Source organism: Pongo pygmaeus, chromosome 3, assembly GCF_028885625.2.
Source record: "Pongo pygmaeus isolate AG05252 chromosome 3, NHGRI_mPonPyg2-v2.0_pri, whole genome shotgun sequence".
In the NCBI taxonomy this organism is placed as follows: Eukaryota; Metazoa; Chordata; class Mammalia; order Primates; family Hominidae; genus Pongo; species Pongo pygmaeus.
In genome coordinates, this window is record NC_072376.2 from 47,177,448 (window position 1) to 47,200,294 (window position 22,847).

At 39.3% G+C, this 22,847-nt stretch overlaps 1 protein-coding gene across 3 annotated transcripts in view; it reads right to left on the reverse strand.

The window, feature by feature from the left end:
• The window catches only part of CORIN (corin, serine peptidase), a 254,519-nt gene that overhangs the window by 61,895 nt on the left and 169,777 nt on the right, over positions 1-22,847 (reverse strand). For 2 of the 3 annotated variants that reach the window (XM_054486844.2, XM_054486841.2), the window contains 4 exons: positions 20,954-21,070; positions 17,401-17,508; positions 8,047-8,278; positions 4,740-4,885 (listed from right to left, as the gene is read on the reverse strand). In XM_054486844.2, the coding sequence (XP_054342819.1) occupies positions 4,740-4,885; positions 8,047-8,278; positions 17,401-17,508; positions 20,954-21,070 (603 nt within the window). The remainder of the gene's footprint in view (positions 1-4,739; positions 4,886-8,046; positions 8,279-17,400; positions 17,509-20,953; positions 21,071-22,847) is intronic. The other variant, XM_054486842.2, reaches the window with a different exon arrangement.

A 22,847-nucleotide genomic window follows, 5' to 3' on the forward strand; every position in this document is an offset into this window, starting at 1 on the left:
GCAAGATACAAAATCAACATACAAAAATTAGTAGCATTTCTATATGCCAACAACAAAAAATGTGAAAGAGAAACCAAGAAAGTAATCTCATTTACAAAAGCCACAAATAAAATAAAATACCTGGAAATTAACCAAAGAAATGAAAGGTCTCTGTGATAAAAACCATAAAACACTGATGAAACAAATTAACGACACAAAGAATGGAAAGATATTCCATGTTCATGGATTAGAAGAATCAATATTGTTAAACTTTCCATATTTTGTGTATGAGGCCATTCTTAAACTGCTGTAAAGAAATACCTGATACCAGCCAGGCGTGGTGGCTCACGCCTGTAATCCCAACACTTTGGGAGGCCTAGGCGGGTGGATCATGAGGTCAGGAGATCGAGACTATCCTGGCTAACACGGTAAAACCCCATCTCTACTAAAAATACAAAAAAATTAGCCGGGCATGGTGGCAGGCGCCTATAGTCCAGCTACTCGGGAGGCTGAGGCAGGAGAATGGCAAGAACCCATGAGGCAGAGCTTGCAGTGAGCGGAGATCACGCCACTGCACTCCAGCCTGGGCGACAGAGCGAAACTCTGTCTCAAAAAAAGAAATACCTGATATCACATAATTTATAAAGAGGTTTATTTGGCTCATGGTTCTGAAGGCTTTAAAGGAGGCCTAGAGTCTGCTTGGTTTCTAGGGAGGCCTCATGAAGCTTACAATCATGGCAGAAGGTGAAGGGGGAGCAGGCACGTCACATGGCAAAAGCAGGAACGAGAGAGAGAGATAGAGTTGGAAGGAGGCACCATGACCAGATCTCCTGTGAACTCAGAGTGAGAGATGGTTCAAGCCATTCATGAAGGTTCTGCCCCCATGATCCAAACACCTCCCACCAGAGCCCACCTCCAACACTAGGGATTACATCTCAACATGAGATTTGGGTGGGGAAAAATATCCAAACTACATCATTCTGCTCTGCCCCTTCCCAAATCTCATGTCTTTCTCACATTTCAAAATACAATATCCCTTCTCAATTGCTCCCCCAAAGTCTTCACTAATTCCAGCATTAACTTAAAAGTCCCAAGTCCCAAATTCAAAGCCTTATCCCAAATCCAAATAAGTTCCTTCTACCTATGAGCCTGTAAAATCAAAAGAAGGTATTTACTTCCAAGATACAATGGCTGTACAGGCACTGAGTAAACATTCTTATTTCAAAAGGGAGAAATTGGCTAAAAGAAAGGGGCTACAGGCCCCATGCAAGCCCAAAACCCAGCAGGGCAGTCATTAAATCTTAAAGCTCCAAAATAATCTTGTTTGACTCCATATCCTGCATACAGGGCACACTGGTACAGGGGTGGGCTCCTAAGACCTTGGGCAGCTCTGCCCCTGTGGCTTTCCAGGGTTCAGTCCCCATGGCTACTTTCACAGGTTGTTGAGTGCCAACAGCTTTTCCAGGCAAATGGTGCAAGCTGCCAGTGGATCTACCATTCTGGAGTCTGGAGGGCAGAAGCCTACTTCCCACAGCTCCATGAAACGATGACCCACTGGGGATTCTGTGTGGGGGCTCCAGCCCCACATTTCCCCTCTGCACTGCTCTGACAGATGTTCTCTGAGCCGTGGCTAAAGGTAGAGCAGCCTGGATGCAGGAAGCAGTGTCTCAAGGCTGCAATGGGGAGCTGGGCCTGGCCCATAAAACCATTCAGTCCTCCTAGGCGTTAGGGTCTGTGATGGGAGGGGCTGCCTGGGAGATCTCTGAAATGCCTTCAAGGCATTTTTCCCATTGTCTTAGTTATTAGCTCTTTGCTCCCTTTTGGTTATACAAATTTCTCTAGCAATTCAGCCTGCTTGAATTCCTCTACTGAAAAAGCTTTTTGTTTCTTTACCACATAGGTAGGCTGCAAATTTTCCACACTTTTATGCTCTGCTTCCCTTTTAACTATAAGTTCCAACTTTAAGTTATTTCTTTGCTTCTGTATCTGAGCACAGGCTGTTAGAAGCAGCCAGGCTACGTCTTGAACACTTTGTTGCTTAGAAATTTCTTTCATCAGATACCCTAAATTTTCACTCTCAAGTTCCAACTTCAACAGATCCTTAGGGCATAAACAGAATGCAGCCAAGCTCTTTTCTAACACAAGAAATGGGTGAACCTTTGCTCCAGTTCCCAATTAGTTCCACATTTCCATCTGAGATCTCATCAGCCTGGCCTTCACTATCCATATCACTATCAGAATTTTGGTCACAATCACTTAACCAATTTTTAGGAAGTTCCAAACTTTCCCTCATCTTCCTGTCTTCTTCTGAGCTCTCCAAACTCTTCCAATCCCTGCCTGTTACCCAGTTCCAAAGTTGCTTCCACATTTTCAGGTATCTTTATAGCAATGCTGAACTTCTAGTACCAATGTTCTGTGTTAGGCTGTTCTTGTGTTGCTATAAAGAAATATCTGAGACTGGGTAATTTATAAAGAAAAGAGGTTTAATTGACTCATGGTTCTGCAGCCTTTACAGGAACCATGGTGAAGACATCTGCTCAGCTTCTATGAAGGCCCCAAGAAGCTTACAGTCACAGTGAAAAGCAAAAGGGGAGCAGGCACATCACATGATAAAGAAGGAACAAGAGAGAGAGTAGGGGAAGAGGTGCCATGGCACTTTTAAATGACCAGATCTCATGTGAACGCAGAGCAAGAGCTCACTTGTCACCAAGGAGATGACCCAAACCAATCATGAGGGATCTGCCCCCATGATCCAAACACCTCCCACCAGGCCCCACCTCCAACACTGGGGATTACATCTCAACATGAGATTTGAGCAGGGAGAAATATCCAAACTATATCACTATGTAAAGCAACCTATAGATTAAATATAATCCCAATGACATTCTTCACAGAAATAGGAAAAAAGTCCTAAAATTCATATGGAATCACAAAAGACTCAGAATAGCCAAAGCTATCCTGAGCAAAAAGAACTAGAGGAATCACATTACCTGACTTCAAATTACACTACAGAGCTATAATAGCAAAAACAGAATGGTACTAGCATAAAAACAGACACATAGGCTAAGGGAACAGAAAACTGAGAAAAGAGCTCATACATATACAGTGAACTCATTTTCAACAAAGGTTTCAAGAACACACACTGGGGAAAGGACAGTCTCTTCAGTGAATGGTGCTGAGAAAAGTGGATATTCATATGTAGAAGAATGAAATTAGACCCCTATCTCTCGCCATATACAAAAATCAAATCAAAATGAATAAAGACTTAAACCTACGACTTCAAACTATGAAACTACTAGAAGAAAACATTGGGGAAACTTTCCAGTACACTGGACTGCACAAAGATTTCTTATGTAATATCACATGAACACAGACAACCAAAGCAAAAATGGACAAATGCGATTACATAAAGTTAAAAACCTGCAAAGCAAAGGAAAGTGAAGAGACAACTCACAGAATGGGAGAAAATATTTGCAAAATATCCATATGATAAGGGATTCACAACCAGAATATATAAAATGCTCAAACAACTCTATACAAAAAAAACTAATAATCTGATTTAAAAATGGACAAAAGAGCTGAATAAACATATCTCAAAAGAAGACATACAAATGACAAACAGGTGCTCAACATCACTGACTATCAGATAAATGCAAATCAAAACTGCAATGAGATATCATCTCACCCAAATTAAAATGTCTTATATCCAAAAGACAGACAATAACAAATGCTAGCAAGGATGTGGATAAAATGATCCTCACCCACTATTGGTGAGAATGCAAATTAGTACAACCACTAGGGAGAACAATTTGGAGGCTTCTCAAAAAACTAAAAGTAGACCTACTACATGACTGACCCAGCAATCCCACTGCTAGGTATATACCTAAAAGAAAGGAAACCAGTATATAGAAGAGATATCTGCACTCCCATGTTTGTTGCAGCACTATTCACAATAGCCAAGATTTGGAAGCAACCTAAGTGTCTATCAAAAGATGAATGGTTAAAGAAAATGTGGTACATATATGCAATGGATTATTATTCAGCCTTAAAAAAGAATGAGATCCTGTCTTTTGCAACAACATGGATAAAAGAAGACGTCATTTTGTTACCTGAAATAAGCCAGGCACAGAAATACAAACTTTTTATGTTCTCACTTATTTGTGGGAGCTGAAAATTAAAACAATTGAAGTCATGGTGATAGAAAGTAGAGCAATGGTTGCCAGTGTCTGCGAAGGGTAGTGGTGAGGGAAAGCAGAGTTGGTTAATTGGTACAGAAATATAGTTAGATAGAATGAATAAGATCTAGTATTTGATAGCACAACAGAGTGACTACAGTCAACAATAATTTATTGTACATTTAAAAATAACTAAAGGAGTATAACTGGATTGTTTGTAACATAAAGAAAGGATAAATGCTTGGGGTGATGGATATCTCATCTACCTGATATGATTATTATGCACTGTATGCCTGTATCAAAATATTTTAGGTACCCCATACATATATACACCTATGTACCCACAAAAATAAAAGAATAGAAATAGAAAATGACTTCTTTATTTTTAAAATGAATGCAATATCTAACAGATGAGTGCCAAATTCTTCAATGCAATCAAGTTCACAAATTCACTCACCTAAGCAGCCTGATTGGCAACTAAATAGAAAACAAACAAACAAGAAGCCATAGATAGAAGAAATTCAAAAGGTAGCTAACATGTTCATCCATGTTAGATACCCTGCTGTAATTAATTTTAAAATTAACCTTCCACATATTCATCAGGCATCAGGCAGGTTTGATTGTCTGAATTTTCCTCTGGAAATTGACTGCAATCTGTGTCTTCAGGCCACTGTAGGCCCACAATCCCAAGAACAGACTCACAGCGTTCTTTGGAGTGTTCACACAATGCTCTAGATGAATAAGAAAGACAAAACATTAGAAGCAGAAATAGCTCCATCTGAGACAGATGTTATAAATTTATGTCAAGTTTTAATTCTGTGTATGTGGCATGTATTATGGGTGTGTGGATATAAAAGATGCACTTATATATGAAAGGTATTCAGGAAACCAAAATGAGTAATATCTCTGCAAAGATTATACATTCCAGCACCACACTTTCACCAAAAGAAACTTTATTGCAGAAATAGGTCTAAAGATGTTTCCAGGACACAGATTCCCTTCTCCACATTGCCTTTCTCATTCTGTCTTCTGTCTTTGAAGGAGACACATTCTCCAACCATTTGTTCCAAACAGGGAAGTCTCCAACATCACTTTGGATAGTTTGCCACCAAAGTCATTGAATCTATACAACACCCTCATCCTCAGAGATCTCCCCCTCTGCAGACCAGCCCTGTGAGCCATCTCATGTGCCACCTTAGCTTGCCTAAGGCATGGCCTCCCTTACTTCAGTTTCCATCAATATTGGTGAAAAGCTTAGGACTCCTTCCAAACCCACTTATGTTGAGCTCCAGTCGGTTAAAATGTTTGTTTTTTATTTTAAAGAAATGATATACTATTGTATCAGGCGCTTTCATTGTCCAGAATACTTTTAAGTTAAAGTATCAGCGTGCCTCACAGAAGATTTCTTTACTTCTTTTTTTACTTCTTATGGAAAAAAAATATGATTTTTGTCTTAATATATTACTAAGAAATTAGTTACATAGTTAAAAAAAAAACCTAACCAAAGTAAGTTCCTATGCCAATATACTCTTAATGGACTCAAATACACGCTTACTTATCAAAAGTTTCAAATTTTATACACTAATTCAACCAAGTTCTCATTTTTAAGATAAAATGGGAGACAGATCTTCCAGAAAGGCCAGCTCCAGTCTTGCCCAAAACTGGTAAAGAAAGTGTAACAATCAAATGAGGAAGTTTCGGAGAAAGTTCTGTCTAGGTTTAAGTCTAGACAAAGCTCAGCATAACTCAACACTGGTTTAGCCCAGGAATTTGTGGTAAAGATAAAGCCATGGTATTTCTATATTAGGCCAGGAAAGATAGAAAGTTCAATAGTTGATAACTGTCTGTTGAACTAACTAGTTTTGTTGCAGATTTATAAAAAATGTATATAACTCAATTGCAACGGCTATTTTAAATTAGTCATATGATACTTATTTGTACAAAAGACTATATAGTGCCTGACTCTACCACTTCCAATTTTTTTCTGGAAAATGGAAATTACAACAATATGCAGCAACACAACTCCAGGGGGTGCTGTTCTTATCATAGTCCTTGTAGTGTTCAGCCATAGGTAGCACCTCTGATGATACACACCTCAAAAGATTATTTTGAATATGCTACAGCATAACAATCCTCAAGTATTTAGCCCATCGTAAGGACTCGATGTTAGATTTTTCAGTCTCATAGCTAAAAAATTCAATGTTAAAATTAATAAATAGACAAAAGCAGACAAAAGCAACTATGTATAGCTTTATGAACTTATTAGCATGTTATTCAAAAATTTCTTATAAAGAAATATCAAAATATAAAATTCATAGCGATAGACACTGAAAATGAAAGATGTATGGGCAAACCTGAAAAAAAGAAATAAAGTTATCTAAAAGAAATTTACCAAAATTTTGATTGAACAACACTTCAGGATCATCCTTGTCTTATGCATTTTAATATGGAACTTAAGCCCTGAAATTATAAATTATATCTAGATATAAATTCACATTTATATTTACAGCAGAAAATGCTGCTTTAGGGAAATTTTTATCTACATGTGAAAATAAAGTCAAATGCCAGAAATTGTTAAGTACTATTAAAAGAAATTATTCACTATCACTGACCTTGCTTTGCAAAAGTGAAGTAAGATTTAGAAACAGCTTTTTAACATAAAATTGGTAGATGTTTTATTAGAGATACTTTTAAAAGTACTTAGCAGAAATTTTCAGATATTTTTCTACACAAGCTAACATTTAGTTTTATTCTCTCTATTGGTATAATTTGTTCAGTTCCCCAAGTCATTTTGAAATTTTATTATTTCCTGTCCTGTCTCTATAGATGCCCTTACTTTGTTATCCATTTGGTATTCAGCATATAATTTATTGTTTTCTCTTCTGTCCACTATATTAATAGTACTGCTTTTTAAAAAAACTCTGCGTGACTTCTGATCCCGACATATGGTTTCTGCAGTTGCTACTCACATTTAGGCTAGCACATTTATATATCCACCCCTTGAGGGAAAACAGCACTGAAGAGAGTAGCAACTCACTTCTGAGAGTCATCTTGTGTATGCAAACCCTCTGACTACAATGCCTAACACATGGCACAGCAAAGGGACAGACTGCCAAGAAGCTATTGTGTTCCTGTGCTATCATCATAGCTATTGTCCATTCAGGGTTCATTACAATGAATCAGAAGCACTTTACATTCATTTGATCTCAAAACAATACAACCCAACAACCATTACTATCCTTATTCTACATGTAAAGGAACCCAGGCTGAGAGAGACTCAGGAATTTGTCTAAGGGCTACCTAGAAACTAGAGAAGGGTCAAGATTTTAACCCAAACATGGACTCTGAAACAATACTCTTGACACTAGAATATCACTCATATTCAAAGTCCAAGCTACGCTCCTGAAATAGCACATCTTATTTCATTCAAACAGGCAGAGAAATGTCAGCGATGTCCATCGCTGTCCAATCTGTGAGTCTGGTACTATGTTTTCTTGTGTCATATCTCTAACAAGTGCTGTCAGAGTGCAGCATTTTAAATACGTCAGTGTTGCCAGAAAGAGGCAGATATATCCCTTTTCTACTGTCATACTTTTTTAAAAAAATGGCTTTTTAATACAACAGAGTGAAATATCTGCGAATTTATTTGATTAAAACACAAACTATCATCAAAGGACGTTCACAGCTCCCTTGTTTGGTACTTCGTTAATGAATTCTGACTCAAATATTCATTTTACAACTTCTACTTCTTTGTCTCACTTGTTAAATATAAGGTATTTGATAAATGCAGAGCTCCTTAGGGAAATTTACTTTGTCCAAACTCAACTAAGTCTTCACCCCTTGGTTCTTCCTGAGGCAAAATAAGGGACTGGGGGAGATCCCATCATATTACCTGCAAGGGGGGATACGCTGGCCTGTATTCACATCACATTTTGGTACCAAAATGGTGCAAGCAAAGAACATGAGGTATTTATAACAGTTGGTTTGAACAAGTGCAGGGAAAAGAGAAGACTCCCAGCTGATGGATGCTTCCTTTTGAGTCCTGTGGCCAAAGTAATTTGGATAACTTGTACTGTTGTAGGGCAAATTCATGCAGAGTTCCAATGTAATTGGTTCACATTGACCTAACAAAGAAACATACACACAAATATTTTTAAATTTCACATACAAAAACAACTTCTTTAAGTTTTACAAACTTGAAGTCTATTTTATTCTTTCTTCAGAGTAGCTAAGACTAGAATGCCAGTAGTATGTAATACTTTTTATGGATATTGAAAATAAGTAAGTTGATTAGTGAAGTGCCCTGGCAACTAAGATTCATTTCTGTATATGTAGTTGCTAGCACTGTGACAACATCATGCTTTAGAAAGTCCTTCCTCATTTTTTCCCTTGGCTCAACTTATCTAAAGATGACTCTCTTTCATCATTCCTTTTATTGACTCCAATTCATCTTCTTCTTCTGATTTACTCATTACTACTAAAATAGGATAGCCCCATCATCTTCACTGTCACTAAACTAATTAATGAATTTGATTAAATAGGCAATTAGATAACTTCTGTCTATATGTTTTATTGTTGATTAATGTGTTTAAATATAAGGCTACAAGATTTCAGGGCAAGAGGAGGCTCAGATCTGTTGGATACTTCTTGCTAGTAAGACAAAATCCAAACCCCTTAGCTTGAAATCTGAGGCTATTTTATACTTCAACCCTAGCCTAACTCTTGAGCTTCATTGCCTGTGATTATCCAATCAACAGTATCTCTGCTGTAATAAATTCTATTCCATTATGACACCAGATATTTTAAGAATTGTATGTCTTTATGCACCCTGTTTGCTCCTCTCTTACCTCTTTTTTTGTAACATGCTCATAATTATTTTCCCAAAGGTGGTCATGGTTCTAGCTGCCAGGTGCATACGGCACTGGCTGCCTGGATTAACCCTTTCCCATCTTCCCCACCAAGCTAACTCCTCTGTGGTCTGGAAGACTCAGCACAAATACCTCTTCCAGGAAACCTTCCTGGCCAACCACTCTTCCCATTACTACTTCCAGAATGAGTCTTTTGTGAGTGCAATAGCATCTTAGGCACATACCCACCATATGCTCATTGCATTCTGCCATATTCTTTATTTACTTACTTGCCTCCCCTACACAATCCTGAGATTTTTGTGAAATGAGACTTTATCTCTTGATCTCAAAGTCTACACCTAGCACAGTGCCAGAATGAAGGGAGGAAAATGTATCAGGGACTATCCTAGGCACTGTAAATGTAAGAGTAATGAGAAATATTGTCTCTGCCACTGAGGAACTCCACAATCTCGATAGGAAAAAGGATGCACGTGCTGATAGCTGTAGTAGAATGTGAACAGGGTAGGATAGAGTTTGCATGAACTGAACATTTGTGTATCTCCATTCATATGCTGAAACTCTAACCTGCAATGTGATAGTATTTGGAGATGGGGCTTTTGGGAGGTGATGAGGTTTCAGTGAGGTCTAGATGAGGGTGGCATTTATATGGGATTAAAGTCCTTATAAGAAGGAGAAGAGACTAAAGCTCTCTCTCTCTCAGCCATGTGAGGAAACGCAAGAGGGCAACTGTCTGCAAATCAGGAAGCAGCCTGTTACCAGAGACCAAGTCTGCCAGCATCCTGATCGTGCACTTCCAGCCTTCAGAACTGTGAGAAATAAATGTTTGTCATTTAAGTCACCCAATCCATGGCATTTTATTGTAGCAGCTTGAACATACTAAGACAGACATATTGAACAAAATGCTAGAGTCCACAGGGAAAAGGTAGTGCAAGAGTGAACTGGGAAGCCCTCTGATATGGTCTGGCTGTGTCCCACCGAAATCTCGTCTTGAATTGTAGCTTCCATAATCCTCACTTGTTGTGGGAGGGAGCCAGTGGTAGATCACTGAATCATGGGGCAGTTACCCCCATACTGTTCTCATGGTAGTGAATAAGTCTCACAAAAATCTGATGATTTTATAAGGGGTTTCCCCTTTCACTTGGCTCTCATTCTTCTCTTGTCCGCCACCATGTGAGACGTGCCTTTTACCTTCCACCATGATTGTGAGGCCTCCCCAGCCATGAGGAACTGTAAGTCCATTAAACCTCTTTCTTTTGTAAATTGCCCAGTCTCGGGTATGTCTTTATCAGCAGCATGAAAACAGACTAACACTCCTTCCAGTGATAAATGTGGTTTGGGCAGCTTTGGGGTAATACAGCAGAGAGGCTCCCAGCTCTTGCTCTCTGTTTGCAGTAGATATGCCACATTCCCTGCGGGGAGAGGCAGGCAAGCAAGTGTCCTGGTAAAATTCGCCCAGGCAGACCAAAGACTCCATGCCTTATTGAGAGTGATTATTCAAATTAAATTTAATTATTTGACTAAGAAGTGGTATCCATGCAAATAGATTCGCAATAAGGACTGGGCTGAAATATTAAAACATCTCCAGGACTACTTCTTAATTTAAAGAATCTGAGGGTATCACAGATATTATATTTATAAGGAGGCTGATGTTGGCCTGATAAAAAAAAAAAGATGCATGAAGTGCAATATGACTCTCAGTTTCCTGAAGAAGACACAACACTGAAAGGTTGGCATAATCTTGAGGATGAGTCAGAGTGGAGAGAAGAGTAGACGGAAGAGGTTTGGGGTTGGTCGGTTCAGTTTTTCCTTTCCTGTGATTTGTGAAGGAGGGGTCGGACATTATGGACTAAATGTTCGTGTTCCCCCAAAATTCATATGTTGAAATCCTAACCTCAATGTGGTGGTATTAGGAGGTGGAGGCTTTGGGAGGTGATTGAGTTATAAGGGTACAGCCCCCAAGAATGGGATTAGTGCCCTTATAAAAGGGACCACAGAGATCTCTCTTGCCCTCTTTTCACAGTGTAAGAATACAGTGGAAAGTCAGCCATCTGCAGCCCAGAAGAGGGTCCTCACCAGAACCTGACCATGCTGGCAACCTCATCTCAGATTTCCAGCTTCCAGAACTGTGAGAAATAAATGTCTGTTGTTTATAAGCAATAATGATTTGTTATAGCAGTCTGAACTAAGAAGTAACGTTTAAATATTTTGTTACAAGATTTAAAAATGCATGTTTTTCATAACAATAAAAACGCTACAAAGATGCAGAAAGAAAAAGTTCAACATCTCTCCACTCCCCTTTCTGTTACCTTCCCTGCAAGCCAACAGAAGGCTTTGAATGCTTCCATGCCTTTCCCTTGCTCACATTTATCCATACATGCCTTCGCACACTTAGACAGGGATTTGTGTTTGCTTTTGCCAAAGCAGAAGCATACCATTCCTATCACCCTTCAATTTGCTTTTGTTGCTTATTTGTCATGACCGTCTTACAAGTCAGCACATGCAGCTCTAACTCTATGCTTTTTTCCTGATGTCTTTAATATACTTAAAATTTTACACAATTGGTTCACTTACAGATATTTTTGATGCAGTCCTTTCTTTCCTTATGCATACCCTCCCTTTCTTTCTTTCTACCACCCCATCAAGGTTTAACTTTTTATTGATGTATTTCACCGAAGATGATTAATAGAACATATCACATGAATAATTTTTCTCTTTTTTATGTATGGAGAATGTATCACTTTTGATTTGGGTTAAGATATAACTTTTAAGTGTTTAGGAGCCAAGGAAAAGGAAAGGATTAAGTAATGATCATATATTATTCTGTAGATCTTTATTGAATGCGGTAAGGTTTATTGGATCTTGAGTTTTATTCCTTCAAAGGCATTCTTCACAGAATGCTAAGCAAGATAAACTGTCAAAATACCTGTCAACCCCAAATTCTATGATTTATGATATCAATAAGCTTTTTTATCTGAAGTATTAGGCTCATGTGGGAGCCTGATTTAAAAATCGCCACTAGAGGGAGATCGCATCACAAACGTGAGGATATTTTAGGGCCGCAGAACTGTGCTTCTGATGTAAGTTTGATGTAGTACCCAGTACAGTGTCCTGAACACAGATGAGGTTTAATAAAGATCTGTCAAAAAAAAAAAAATCCTGATGGAATCTCAATGGTATTCCACTTTTCAAAGTCTGTAACAAGATTCGTTCAATTCAACCTAAAGATGGGATCGTTAACTCAATGGTGTTATATCTTTATGATGTGATACTCTGAAGTTACTAGAAATCATGTATTAAGCGATGGTCATTTACATGAAAAATGTGACTTTTCTACATCTAGTTGCATATATAATAATATTCAAAAATTCACCTTTGTCTCAAACTCTAAATCCCTCTTTAACATTATTATTTTTAATAGTTTGATATTATTTTAAGGTGAACATCCTTATAACTACCTCCCAGGTCAAGAAACTGAACTCAGGCAGACACCACAGAAACCTTCCATATACCTTGTCTCATCTCAAACATCTCACTTCCTTGCTCTTCTATATATATATAAAAAATACATATATATATATATATATATTTTTTTTTTTTTTTTGAGACGGAGTCTTGCTCTGTCACCCAGGCTGGAGCGCAGTGGCGCGATCTGGGCTCACTGCAAGCTCCGCCTCCTGGGTTCGCACCATTCTCCTGCCTCAGCTTCCCGAGTAGCTGGGACTACAGGTGCCCGCCACCACGTCCGGCTAATTTTTTGTATTTTTAGTAGAGATGGGGTTTCACCATGTTAGCCAGGATGGTCTCGATTTCCTGACCTTGTGATCTGCCCACCTCAGCCTCCCAAAGTGCTGGGATTACAGGCATGAGCCACTGCACCCGGCTTCTTTATAATTTTATTACCTAAGTGTGTACCACCCCTGGATATTGTAATTTAGCCTTGCCCATTTTTTGAAACTTGTCCTGTTTTTTAAGTCTCTCATAGTCTTTGGGTTCCTCCTGCATTCCTTTGTTTTTCTTTATAATTTAACTATGGAAGAACCCAGACATTTGACTTGTAGGGTATACCAGCTTTTGAATCTTGCTTATCGCACACTCCTGGTGAAGTTAAACATGTTCCCCATTCTCTCTATTTCTGAACCTCGGCAGCTGCATCAATGAGAATGGACTGGGCTTCATTCCATTGGTAAGACTAGAGGTGGCTGAGCTGTTCTTTCACCAGAAGCCACATCATTCTGATTTCCCTCTTTTTGTGATGTTAGCAGCTGTAGACGCTCCATGTCTTCACTCATTAATTCAATGTGTTACCAAATGGTAATATTCTATTCAATCTTTTTTCACTTATTAGAAAATGCACATGGAGATGCTTTTGTAAATACATCATTCCTCTCTTCCACTATTTGCTCCTAAGGACAGAAGTCTGTAACCATTACAGTGACTGGCTTCTCTACCACATGACTACACCATTTACTCCTACCAACTGAAGCTTGCAGAGAGAGCAGGAAATTGCTAGACCCTTAGGGAATTATTCAAAAAGCAAACCTGTTCATTTCTTCCTTGGTGTTGAATAAGAGGTGAAAATGCACGAGTAAGCTTAGAACTAAAGGTTGACAAACACTGTGGGAGGCTTGAGACAGGGCCTGGGACGTGACAGCCATGCCTGGATTTCACAGCCATGGTCAGCATGGGCACAGGGAGGCAGGAGAGACATGCCCAGGAGTCACTTTTGCAGGTTCTCCCCATTGTCTGGATTGCATACCACAAGGGAGAAGTGATGGATTGGTCCCTCCACACCAGAATGAGGGGAATGGCATTCCTGCTCCTACCCTCAAAGGCATGGCACAGAAATGTTAAAGATGCTGGGTTGTGACTGGACATAGCAACACAGGCTGCTAAAAGCTATTTCTTGAAATAACTATGTATCATAAGAAATGCGGTTTTTAGGCTTTTTAAAAAAGCTGTAGGCACTTCTGTGAATTTAAAATAAGTTTCTCCACTGAAAAATGCACATGGGAATACACAAACCTTTTCATATTCTGTTTCAGAGTTCTCACATACCCCTGCAGCCCAGTCATAAATAGGCACTAGAGCAATACATTCTCAACTTTGGCTATACATTGAAGTCATCTGTAGAATTAAAAAATACTGATGACTGGGTCCCACCCAGTATATCTTTAGGGACCATTAGAATATCACATAATATTTTATGGGATGGCAAGAATCAGAGTCTTCAAGGACAAGAATCCCGGCAACTCCAGTGAGAGGCTGTCTCCACCAGGCAGAATATCTACTACATTCTCCAAACTCACGTTTTCCTTTGGCATCAAGCAAACTAAGAAATTACTGTTCAGTTGTGCCTCAGAAGCTGAGTAATACTAGTCTCTGATAGTGGTAAACATCTTCAAGTAATGAACTGTATTTTCAAGTGTATGAAGGATTTTCTGAGATGCCACTTGTTTGTCTTTACAGAGACCTAAGTACGCATATATCATCTTGAAGTTCTTTGAAAGATCAGGAATAACATCTTGACTTTCAACTGCAAGTTAGGCACATATGCCTTTTTTTTTTTTTTTTTTTATTGAGACGGAGTCTCGCTCTGTCACCCAGGCTGGAGTGCAGTGGCACGGTCTCGGCTCACTGCAACCTCTGCCTCCCAGGTTCACGCCATTCTCCTGCCTCAGCCTCCCAAGTAGCTGGGACTACAGGTGCCCGCCACCATGCCTGGCTAATTTTTTTTTGTATTTTTAGTAGAGACGGGGTATCACCACGTTAGCCAGGATGGTCTCAATCTCCTGACCTCATGATCCACCCGCCTTAGCCTCCCAAAGTGCTGGGATTACAGGCATGAGCCACCACGCCCAGCCTACGTGCCGTTTTTAATAACACAGGAGTAATGAGGGCAAGTGGCTAGCCTAGTGCCTTTTACTCAGAAGAGAGCGTGTGCAAACGTTTGCTGAATATATGTGGAGAGAAGTTGGCAAGAATATACATGATGAATGAGGAAGCTGGTGACAGTGAGACACTACGTAAAATGAGTGTATTTAAAGAGCTTAAAGAAAACAACAGTGTAGAATATATCAGTGGGAAGATGACAATATGTTCTCCCACACTGAAAAGTGACTTCTAGGAAGCTAGAAGCCTGTCTCCTTTCTCCACCACTAGAAAGCCCAGCGCCCATCCCAATGCTTGGAACATCATGTACACACTACAAATATTGGTCAGCTCTATGAGCCAAGAGTTATCCAGTTGCCTTTCCTACAACTTATTCTTTTGACAGGAGACAATATATTTTAAACATTTAAAATTTGAAATATTTCAAATATAGAGAAAATAGGATAACATACACCCAGTTACTTCCTACACAAATTTGACACAGGCTAACATTGCCTTTTCTACATTTTTGAGTCTAATAGTAAGTGTCATTCCATGTCAAACAACCCCCAAAACTTTAATAATAAACACATGTCTTTGAGACGACACTGTCACTATTCAAATTGAAGGTGAAGTAAAGAAATAGCTCTGAAAATTTTCCACGGCAGATTGAGAGATGAGTAAAATGAAACAATGGAAACAGTGGCCCAAATATGTTACACGTGTGTGTGTGTGTATATATATACACACATATATATGCATATCTATCGATATGTTCTATTTAAATCAGTTTCTATTTAAATCAGTTTAGAGGAAGTAAAATGGCAGTTTGAGTGTGTCAACTTTGTGGCTTGACTAATATCTACTGTTCTCTCATATGGGAAATGGAGGAGGGGTGGGCATGTGCTTCCAGGCAAAGAGTTATTAAATGCCACAGTCAATCCTGTCAGTCTGGGTTTTTAATTAGCTGCCTGCCTACACCCCCTTCCCAGCCTCCTTTTTTCACCCCCTTGAGACTCTGTAACAGTTACAGAGGTACTCACCATAAGCTCTACAGTGACCCAGAAAGGTCACCAGGTAAAATTAGGACCACAAAACTGCAGCAAATGCAAGGACGGAGCCTTTCAGCATCCCAGCTTCCAAGGGCCTTGGACTGAGAGGACATGTGTTAAGAAGTAATACCCTGGCTGGGTGCAGTGGCTCGCGCCTGTAAGGCCAGTGGATTACTTGAGGTCAGGAGTTTGAGACCTGCCTGGCCAACATGGTGAAACTCCATCTTTACCAAAAAATAAATAAATAAATGAATAAATAAATAAATAAATAAATAAATAAATAAATTAGCTGGGCATGGTGGTGTGTGCCTATAATCCCAGCTACCCGGGAGGCTGAGGCAGGAGAATCGCTTGAACCTGGGAGGCAGAGGTTGCAGTGAGCCAATATCGTGCCACTGCACTCCAGCCTGGATGACAGAGCCAGACTCTATCTCAGAAAAAAAAAAAAAAAAAAAAAAGGAATACCCTCTTGCCAACTGAAAACTGACCGACCTGCTTCTAAATTTCTAATCCCAACCTGAAAATGCAGCAAAAAGTTCATTAGAAAAAGTGAAAGAAGTGAGTATAACATGAAAACAGAGGCCAGGAGTCAGAAATCATTACTAGAAATCAGTCGCTGGGGATTTTCTGATTCAATTTTCCATGAGAGTCCACACGGTGCTCTTTCACTTCCGCCCATTCTGTCTTCCCCAAATAACTCCTCCTCCTGAAAGTCATTTTAGAGCCACCTGCTTACACCATTTGGAGCTGTTACACTGTCACCAAAACAAATTAGCCTAATGGTTCCAAAACCATTATAGGTCATCAGAGTTCCTGGAAAGGCGAGAATAAATTTCATTAAAAGAACCGACTGCCTGTAATCCCAGCACTTTGGGAGGCCCAGGCAGATGGATCACTGAGGGTGTTTAGCGCCTGTAATCCTAGCTACTCTGGAGGCTGAGGCAGAAGAATCACTTGAACTCGGAAGGCAGAGGTTGCAGTGAGCCAAGATGGTGCCACTGCACTCCAGCCTGGGCGACAGAGTGAGACTGCGTCTCAAAAAAAAAGAACAGACTGCCAAAGTTGTATGTGGCTATTTCTATGAACTTCATATTTGCTTCTTGGTTAAAGTTTCCATTTTTGAAGCTGTGCTTTAGAAAGGAAGAAAGATAGCATCTGCCTACAGATGGAGCCAAGAAAATAATACAGAGAATTAATGCTGAGTTGAAAGTAATGGTAATGATATTAAGCAATGTGGATTTATAGTCGTTCACAATGACACATTTGTTTCTGATTGAAGTTAATTAAGACCATTTGGTTTCTTTACTGCTACCACATGTGACCTTTTAAAAAGAAAAAGAAAATAGGTAGCCTTTTTTGGAGGGATTCCAGACTTCGGTATTTGAATGTCAACGCAGAAGAAAAATGCTGAATGCATGCCCTGACATGGCTATTGCATTTGTCAGCTGTTGTACTTACTACAGTTATTCAGACTGTTGTTCGGGTCACAGAGAGAGCTACCACCACATGAATCAAGGCAGGGATTGTAGACGCATCTTTGGTCTCCTTCTTGACATGGAGTCTGAACTACAGAGGGAGGAAAAAGCACATTGGCTTTCATCATCTACAAATTCCTTACCTAAGGATCTAAAAGATCAGGAATGTCTGATGGAGCTGAGGAATAACACAACTTTAATTTCCTTCCAATTTCTCCAGAAGTATTGAACATACGTTGAATAGGTGCTTTCTGGATTCATTTTCTTGGTAATTAAATACAATCCAGGTATTCCAAAATAGGAATGAAGAAATAAGAGACAAACTACACTAAAAACAGGTGGTTGTTGCATTTAATGGAAAAAAAATAGTGTTTTCTTTTTACATGGGTGCCAACACTTAATTACAAAATAAAATTCAAGAGATTTGAGGGACAGAGAACGTTATAAAAATCTTGAAATTCTGAATATTAAGTGACACTTTTTTAAGACTCATTTGCTCCCAATTCTAGTCTCCCTCTAAGGAAAATGCTTTCTCTCGTAATAAAATGGGTATCAACACCAATACAATAAGGATACTTTATCATAATACAAGTGTTATGCAGCCGTTATCCATATTTTCAATATGTCCTTGGAAAGTGTCATCAGCCTAGCTGTCATGACTTGAGAACTGGGTTTCTTGTTTCTAAGTGAATGAGAGCAGTAATATCAGTGTTTGCCCTAATGATTTTTCCTTAAGGTAGGCAGAGAGGAAACTGCTTTTCCCATTGATTTCCTGGCCATTTGTAGATTAAATGGAGAGGGTAATAAATTACTGCCCATTCTATCTCTCCCCCATTATGATCAATTACCTTCAGGCATGTCATCTGGAATCTAGTCAACCTTGCAAGGCACTTTTAAGTATAAATAATAGTATGTGTGTATATATAATCATTCTTACCTACAATTCTAAGATGATGTTTATTATACTGAAATATTTATCCTTTCCAGTACCACTAATGTGCAAATTAATACACAAAGCCTTGCAGAAAAGAGATGTCACTCTTTTTTTAATGTCAGCAGGGTCAAAATTTTTTCTCAAAGCAAACCTAAACAATTCCTGTGAGTTTAGGCTCTTGAGGAGATTTTATTGACATCATGCATTCATTATTTTGGCAAATATTAAGTGCATGCCATGTGACTATCTATGCGACAAGCTAGGCACTGAGCATTAAAAGATAAAAGGGCATGATACCCCCTGGGAAGTGGCTTGTGCTCTGATAGAGGTATCATCCTGAACAAAACCTTCTGATGCTGTGTGATCACTGCTTTATGGAAGGCATATTTATTTTTACTTATTTATTTTTTCATAGGGATGGGGGTCTCGCTATATTGCCCAGGCTAGTCTCAAACTCCTGGTCTCAAGTAATTCTCCTGCCTCCGCCACCCAAAGTGCTGGGATTACAGGCATGTGCTACCACGCCCAGCTAAAATACATTTAAAGAGCAATAGAAGCCAATGAGACCAGTATGGGGAAGTTTCTCCAAGGACTTTTCCAAGTCATGGTAAGAGGAAAGGATGGGTTTCCCAAGCCAAAAAACAGCACATGCAAAGGCCTAGAATAGGGAAGTGCACAGGTCAAAGTAAATGGGGCTTCAACCACTGAGAAAGGCGCTGAGAGAGGCTAGACAGGTAGGCAGGGACAGAGCCTGAAGAGTTTCAAAGGCCTAACTCTTCAGCAAGACCCAAAGTCTCAGGAGAAGCGGCCCCTGCTTCCATTTCCAGCTCTGTCTAGCAGAAGAACAAACCTGCAACCCGCGCTGACAATTACGTAGTATTTAGTACCAGGCCCCCTTTCGTTCTCAGCTCTCTAATCACAATGGCCTGCCTTCTCTCATGGTCCTCCTACACGTGCCTTGCACCTTCCCACCACAGGAATTTTGGTCAAGCGGTGCCTTGTTTCTCAATTGCTTTTTCAAGCCCCATTCTTTTCGGTTAACCCCACTCACCCTTCAGTTCTGAGCTCCAGTATCTCTTCCTCAGGGAAGCTTTGTCTGAGGTGCTTTACCAGGGCATGCACCCTATTAAAGGCACCCAAGCACCCTGAATTTCCCTTCTTAGCCTCTGTTGCTGCATGGTTAGGCATTGACTTGCATAATTCGTAGCATGCCTATGTCCCCCAGGAGTCTGCAAGCTCCATCAGCTCTTTTGCTTACCACTGAATTCCCAGGGGATGGCCACATATAAACACCACAATATACATTTTTAAGTTGAATCCATTAGAGTGAACAATATAAAAATACTAAAATTTTACTTTTAAATCTGTTTTATCATATGACTTTCTTACATCTCACACATGTAAGGAAATAATCTACAAAGCCTGCCATTTCATCATGAAAAATCCAAAATTATTTCAGAGTTGAATTATACAGAAAGAAGAGTTTGATGCAAATGGAAGTGCTCGGTTGATATGCTCACAATAAATTATGTTTAATAAAGGATTTCATTCTGAATTTAAAAACTGGTAAAACAAAGCACTCTTTATATATTATTTTCATGTAATAAGTCTGTGACTGAAAAGCTCTCCCTTTAGGTCTTGGGCATTTTTCCATTAAAGTTATTCTAATGATCAATATGCATTACGACAAAACTAATTTATCTGTAGGTGACCAGTCTCATTGGCTGATTATGAATATACCTAGCCCAAGATATGCTTTAATGTAGTAGCCATGTAATAAAAGCTCACATATATTGAGTTTTTGCCATGTGCCAACACTATGAAGTAGTTACCACTATTCTGAGTGTACAGACACACAAACTGAGACCTAAAAGGGATGTAAATATCTTGCCAAAAGTCACCATATAGTAAGTAGCAGACCGAGGCTTGATCCTGGGTATCAGGGCTGCAACAACCATGTTCTTAAAAACTAGGCTGTGCCTGTGTAGTATAAACAAATGTGATTTTTGAGTCTAGGCATATTCTTCCCTGGACCCTACTGAGAGGCTTCCACACACACTGGAACTTAAAACAATCTGTGTAGAACTTTCTTTTCTGACAGAAATAGTTACATTTAGAAAACAATTTATTGGATCTAGTTTTTCTTTTTGAGATTCACACACAGATATCAAATCCTTTTAAAGTGTATTGCTGGGTAATAAGAGGCATTAAACTGCTTCTCTGAACATGATTATTTTAGGAAGACATTACATTTCCTTTCAGAAGCCAATTTCTTCTCACTGGAATCTAATCTGATTTAATTGGATGCTATACACTAAACTTCTCTCTTTATCACAGCTTTCCCCATAGAACAGTTAAGTGAATCTGACCATGCTGTTCAGGTGTCTCACCTGAGGAATGATTTTCAGTGTAAGTTGCTTGAGAATTACGTTTAGCACAAGAAAGTGTTTCCTGGCTGACTAAGGCTGTGAGGACCACTATGTTAGGCAATCTGGGATTATTTACATGGGAATTCTACTTAAGCAACTTCAGATGTGTTCCTTTGTTCCCAACAAGAGGACCACCAGTAAAGGAATGTTCTGGGGTGGTGGAACACACTTACTGACACTGCAGTTCTCCTCATCACTCCCATCCTTGCAGTCCTCGTCGCCATCACATTGAAACGTGCTGGGGATACATTGTCCATTTCTGCATTCCACCAGACCCTGGCTGTGACAGGCTAGGAAGGGCCAGACCAATATTCACTTTATTTATTTATTCTTATCTCTCAATCTGCACATCAAATAAACAACAGCCATTTATCAAGCATCGCTAAGAAACAGGGTGTTCTGCACACACAAATGAACATATCATTGATTTCATTTCTAGAATTTTTCCTACCTTATTCAACAGCACTTACCAAAAATTAACTTCTTCTTGAGAACTGCGCGATTGTTTTTAGTGATGAAAGTATCATGGTCCTACTTACTAATAAAAATGACAATTTGTAAAGGGTTCATTATATGGCAAGAGCTGTGCTAACTGCATTGTATATATAATCTCAAATTCTCACAAAAATCTTGTAAAGTAGATATTATCATCTTTGTTTTACAGATGAGAAACTAAAGTTTACAGAGCATAGTACTTGCTCAAAGTCCCATGGCTAAGAGCTACAGCCAGAATGTGAAGGCAAGCTTTTTGCACTCTCAGCCCAAATATTTCATTATTTATCTACTTGACCTCATAAGCCAACAAAATAGTATATGAGAAAGAACTCGCATAGTAACTAACATATAATAAACACTTTATTTCAACACTTGTTTATGACAACTGATATTTGAAAGGGATGGCCTAACATCCATTAACCTTCTAATTCCTATGGGTTCTCTAAATTCTATACCTATTGTCTTTTAGAGTATCGGAAACCCATGGATCATGTGACCTCAGCCTTCACTGAATTACTAATATTATGACCTCTCTGTTCTTGAGTCAAGACTCCACACCAGAAGTGTTCTGCCTGAGCACCATGTCCTTGCTTCTCCAAGATCTAGTGAGATACAGTCCACTCTGTTCCACTGTGTCCACTAGGCAAGGACTCAGAGGACATTCTACTTCAAATCCATTTCAGGGAAGAGGAGAGCTACGCATTGTGACTTTTTATATGACTTTTCTTATGTCAAAATAAAAACGATGTAATCCACATTTCTATTTTTGCCTCAAATTATAAGCCAATTAAATATTCAATCTCGTATATATAATCAACTTTCTTAATTTTACTAGACACAAAAAGATGAAATGAAAAGTATAATTAATTCAAACCTGCAAAAGAACATATCACATTAACTCTTTCAGGTCAACTGCACTCTCTCTTAACACCTGACAGCTTCTATTCAATCATATATATTATTCTCTAATGGATATAGTATATTTTCCAGGGGGAAAAAGTGTTAAGAGCCATACTTGTCATTAGTTTGAAGTATAACAACTGTCTGAAGATTTTCATTCACTCAGAAACACAACAGTCTATAAATTTATATTACTACTACGTTCTCTGTCTCTCTTTTTTTTTTTTTAAAGATGGAGTTTCACTCTGTCGCCCAGGCTGGAGGGCAATGGCTTGATCTTGGCTCACTGTAATCTCCACCTCCCTGGTTCACGCCGTTCTCCTGCCTCAGCCTCCTGAGTAGCTGGGACTACAGGCACCTGCCACCACACCCAGCTAATTTCTGTATTTTTACTAGAGACTGTTGGCCAGGCTGGTCTCAAACTCCTGACCTCAGGTGATCTACCCATCTCTGCCTCCCAATGTGCTGGGACTACAGGCGTGAGCCACCATGCCCGGCCTATTATGCTCTCTTTGTATCATCATATGAACATTAAAGGCTCTCTTCTCTGTGACGATTCTTTCCATGTTCTTCCACAAATGGCCCCTGAGAACATGTTAGGGCACTCCTGCAGGGAAGCTTAACTACTTGTATATTGTGTGCAGAAGAAAGGTTCCCCATTCTGTGGGCAAA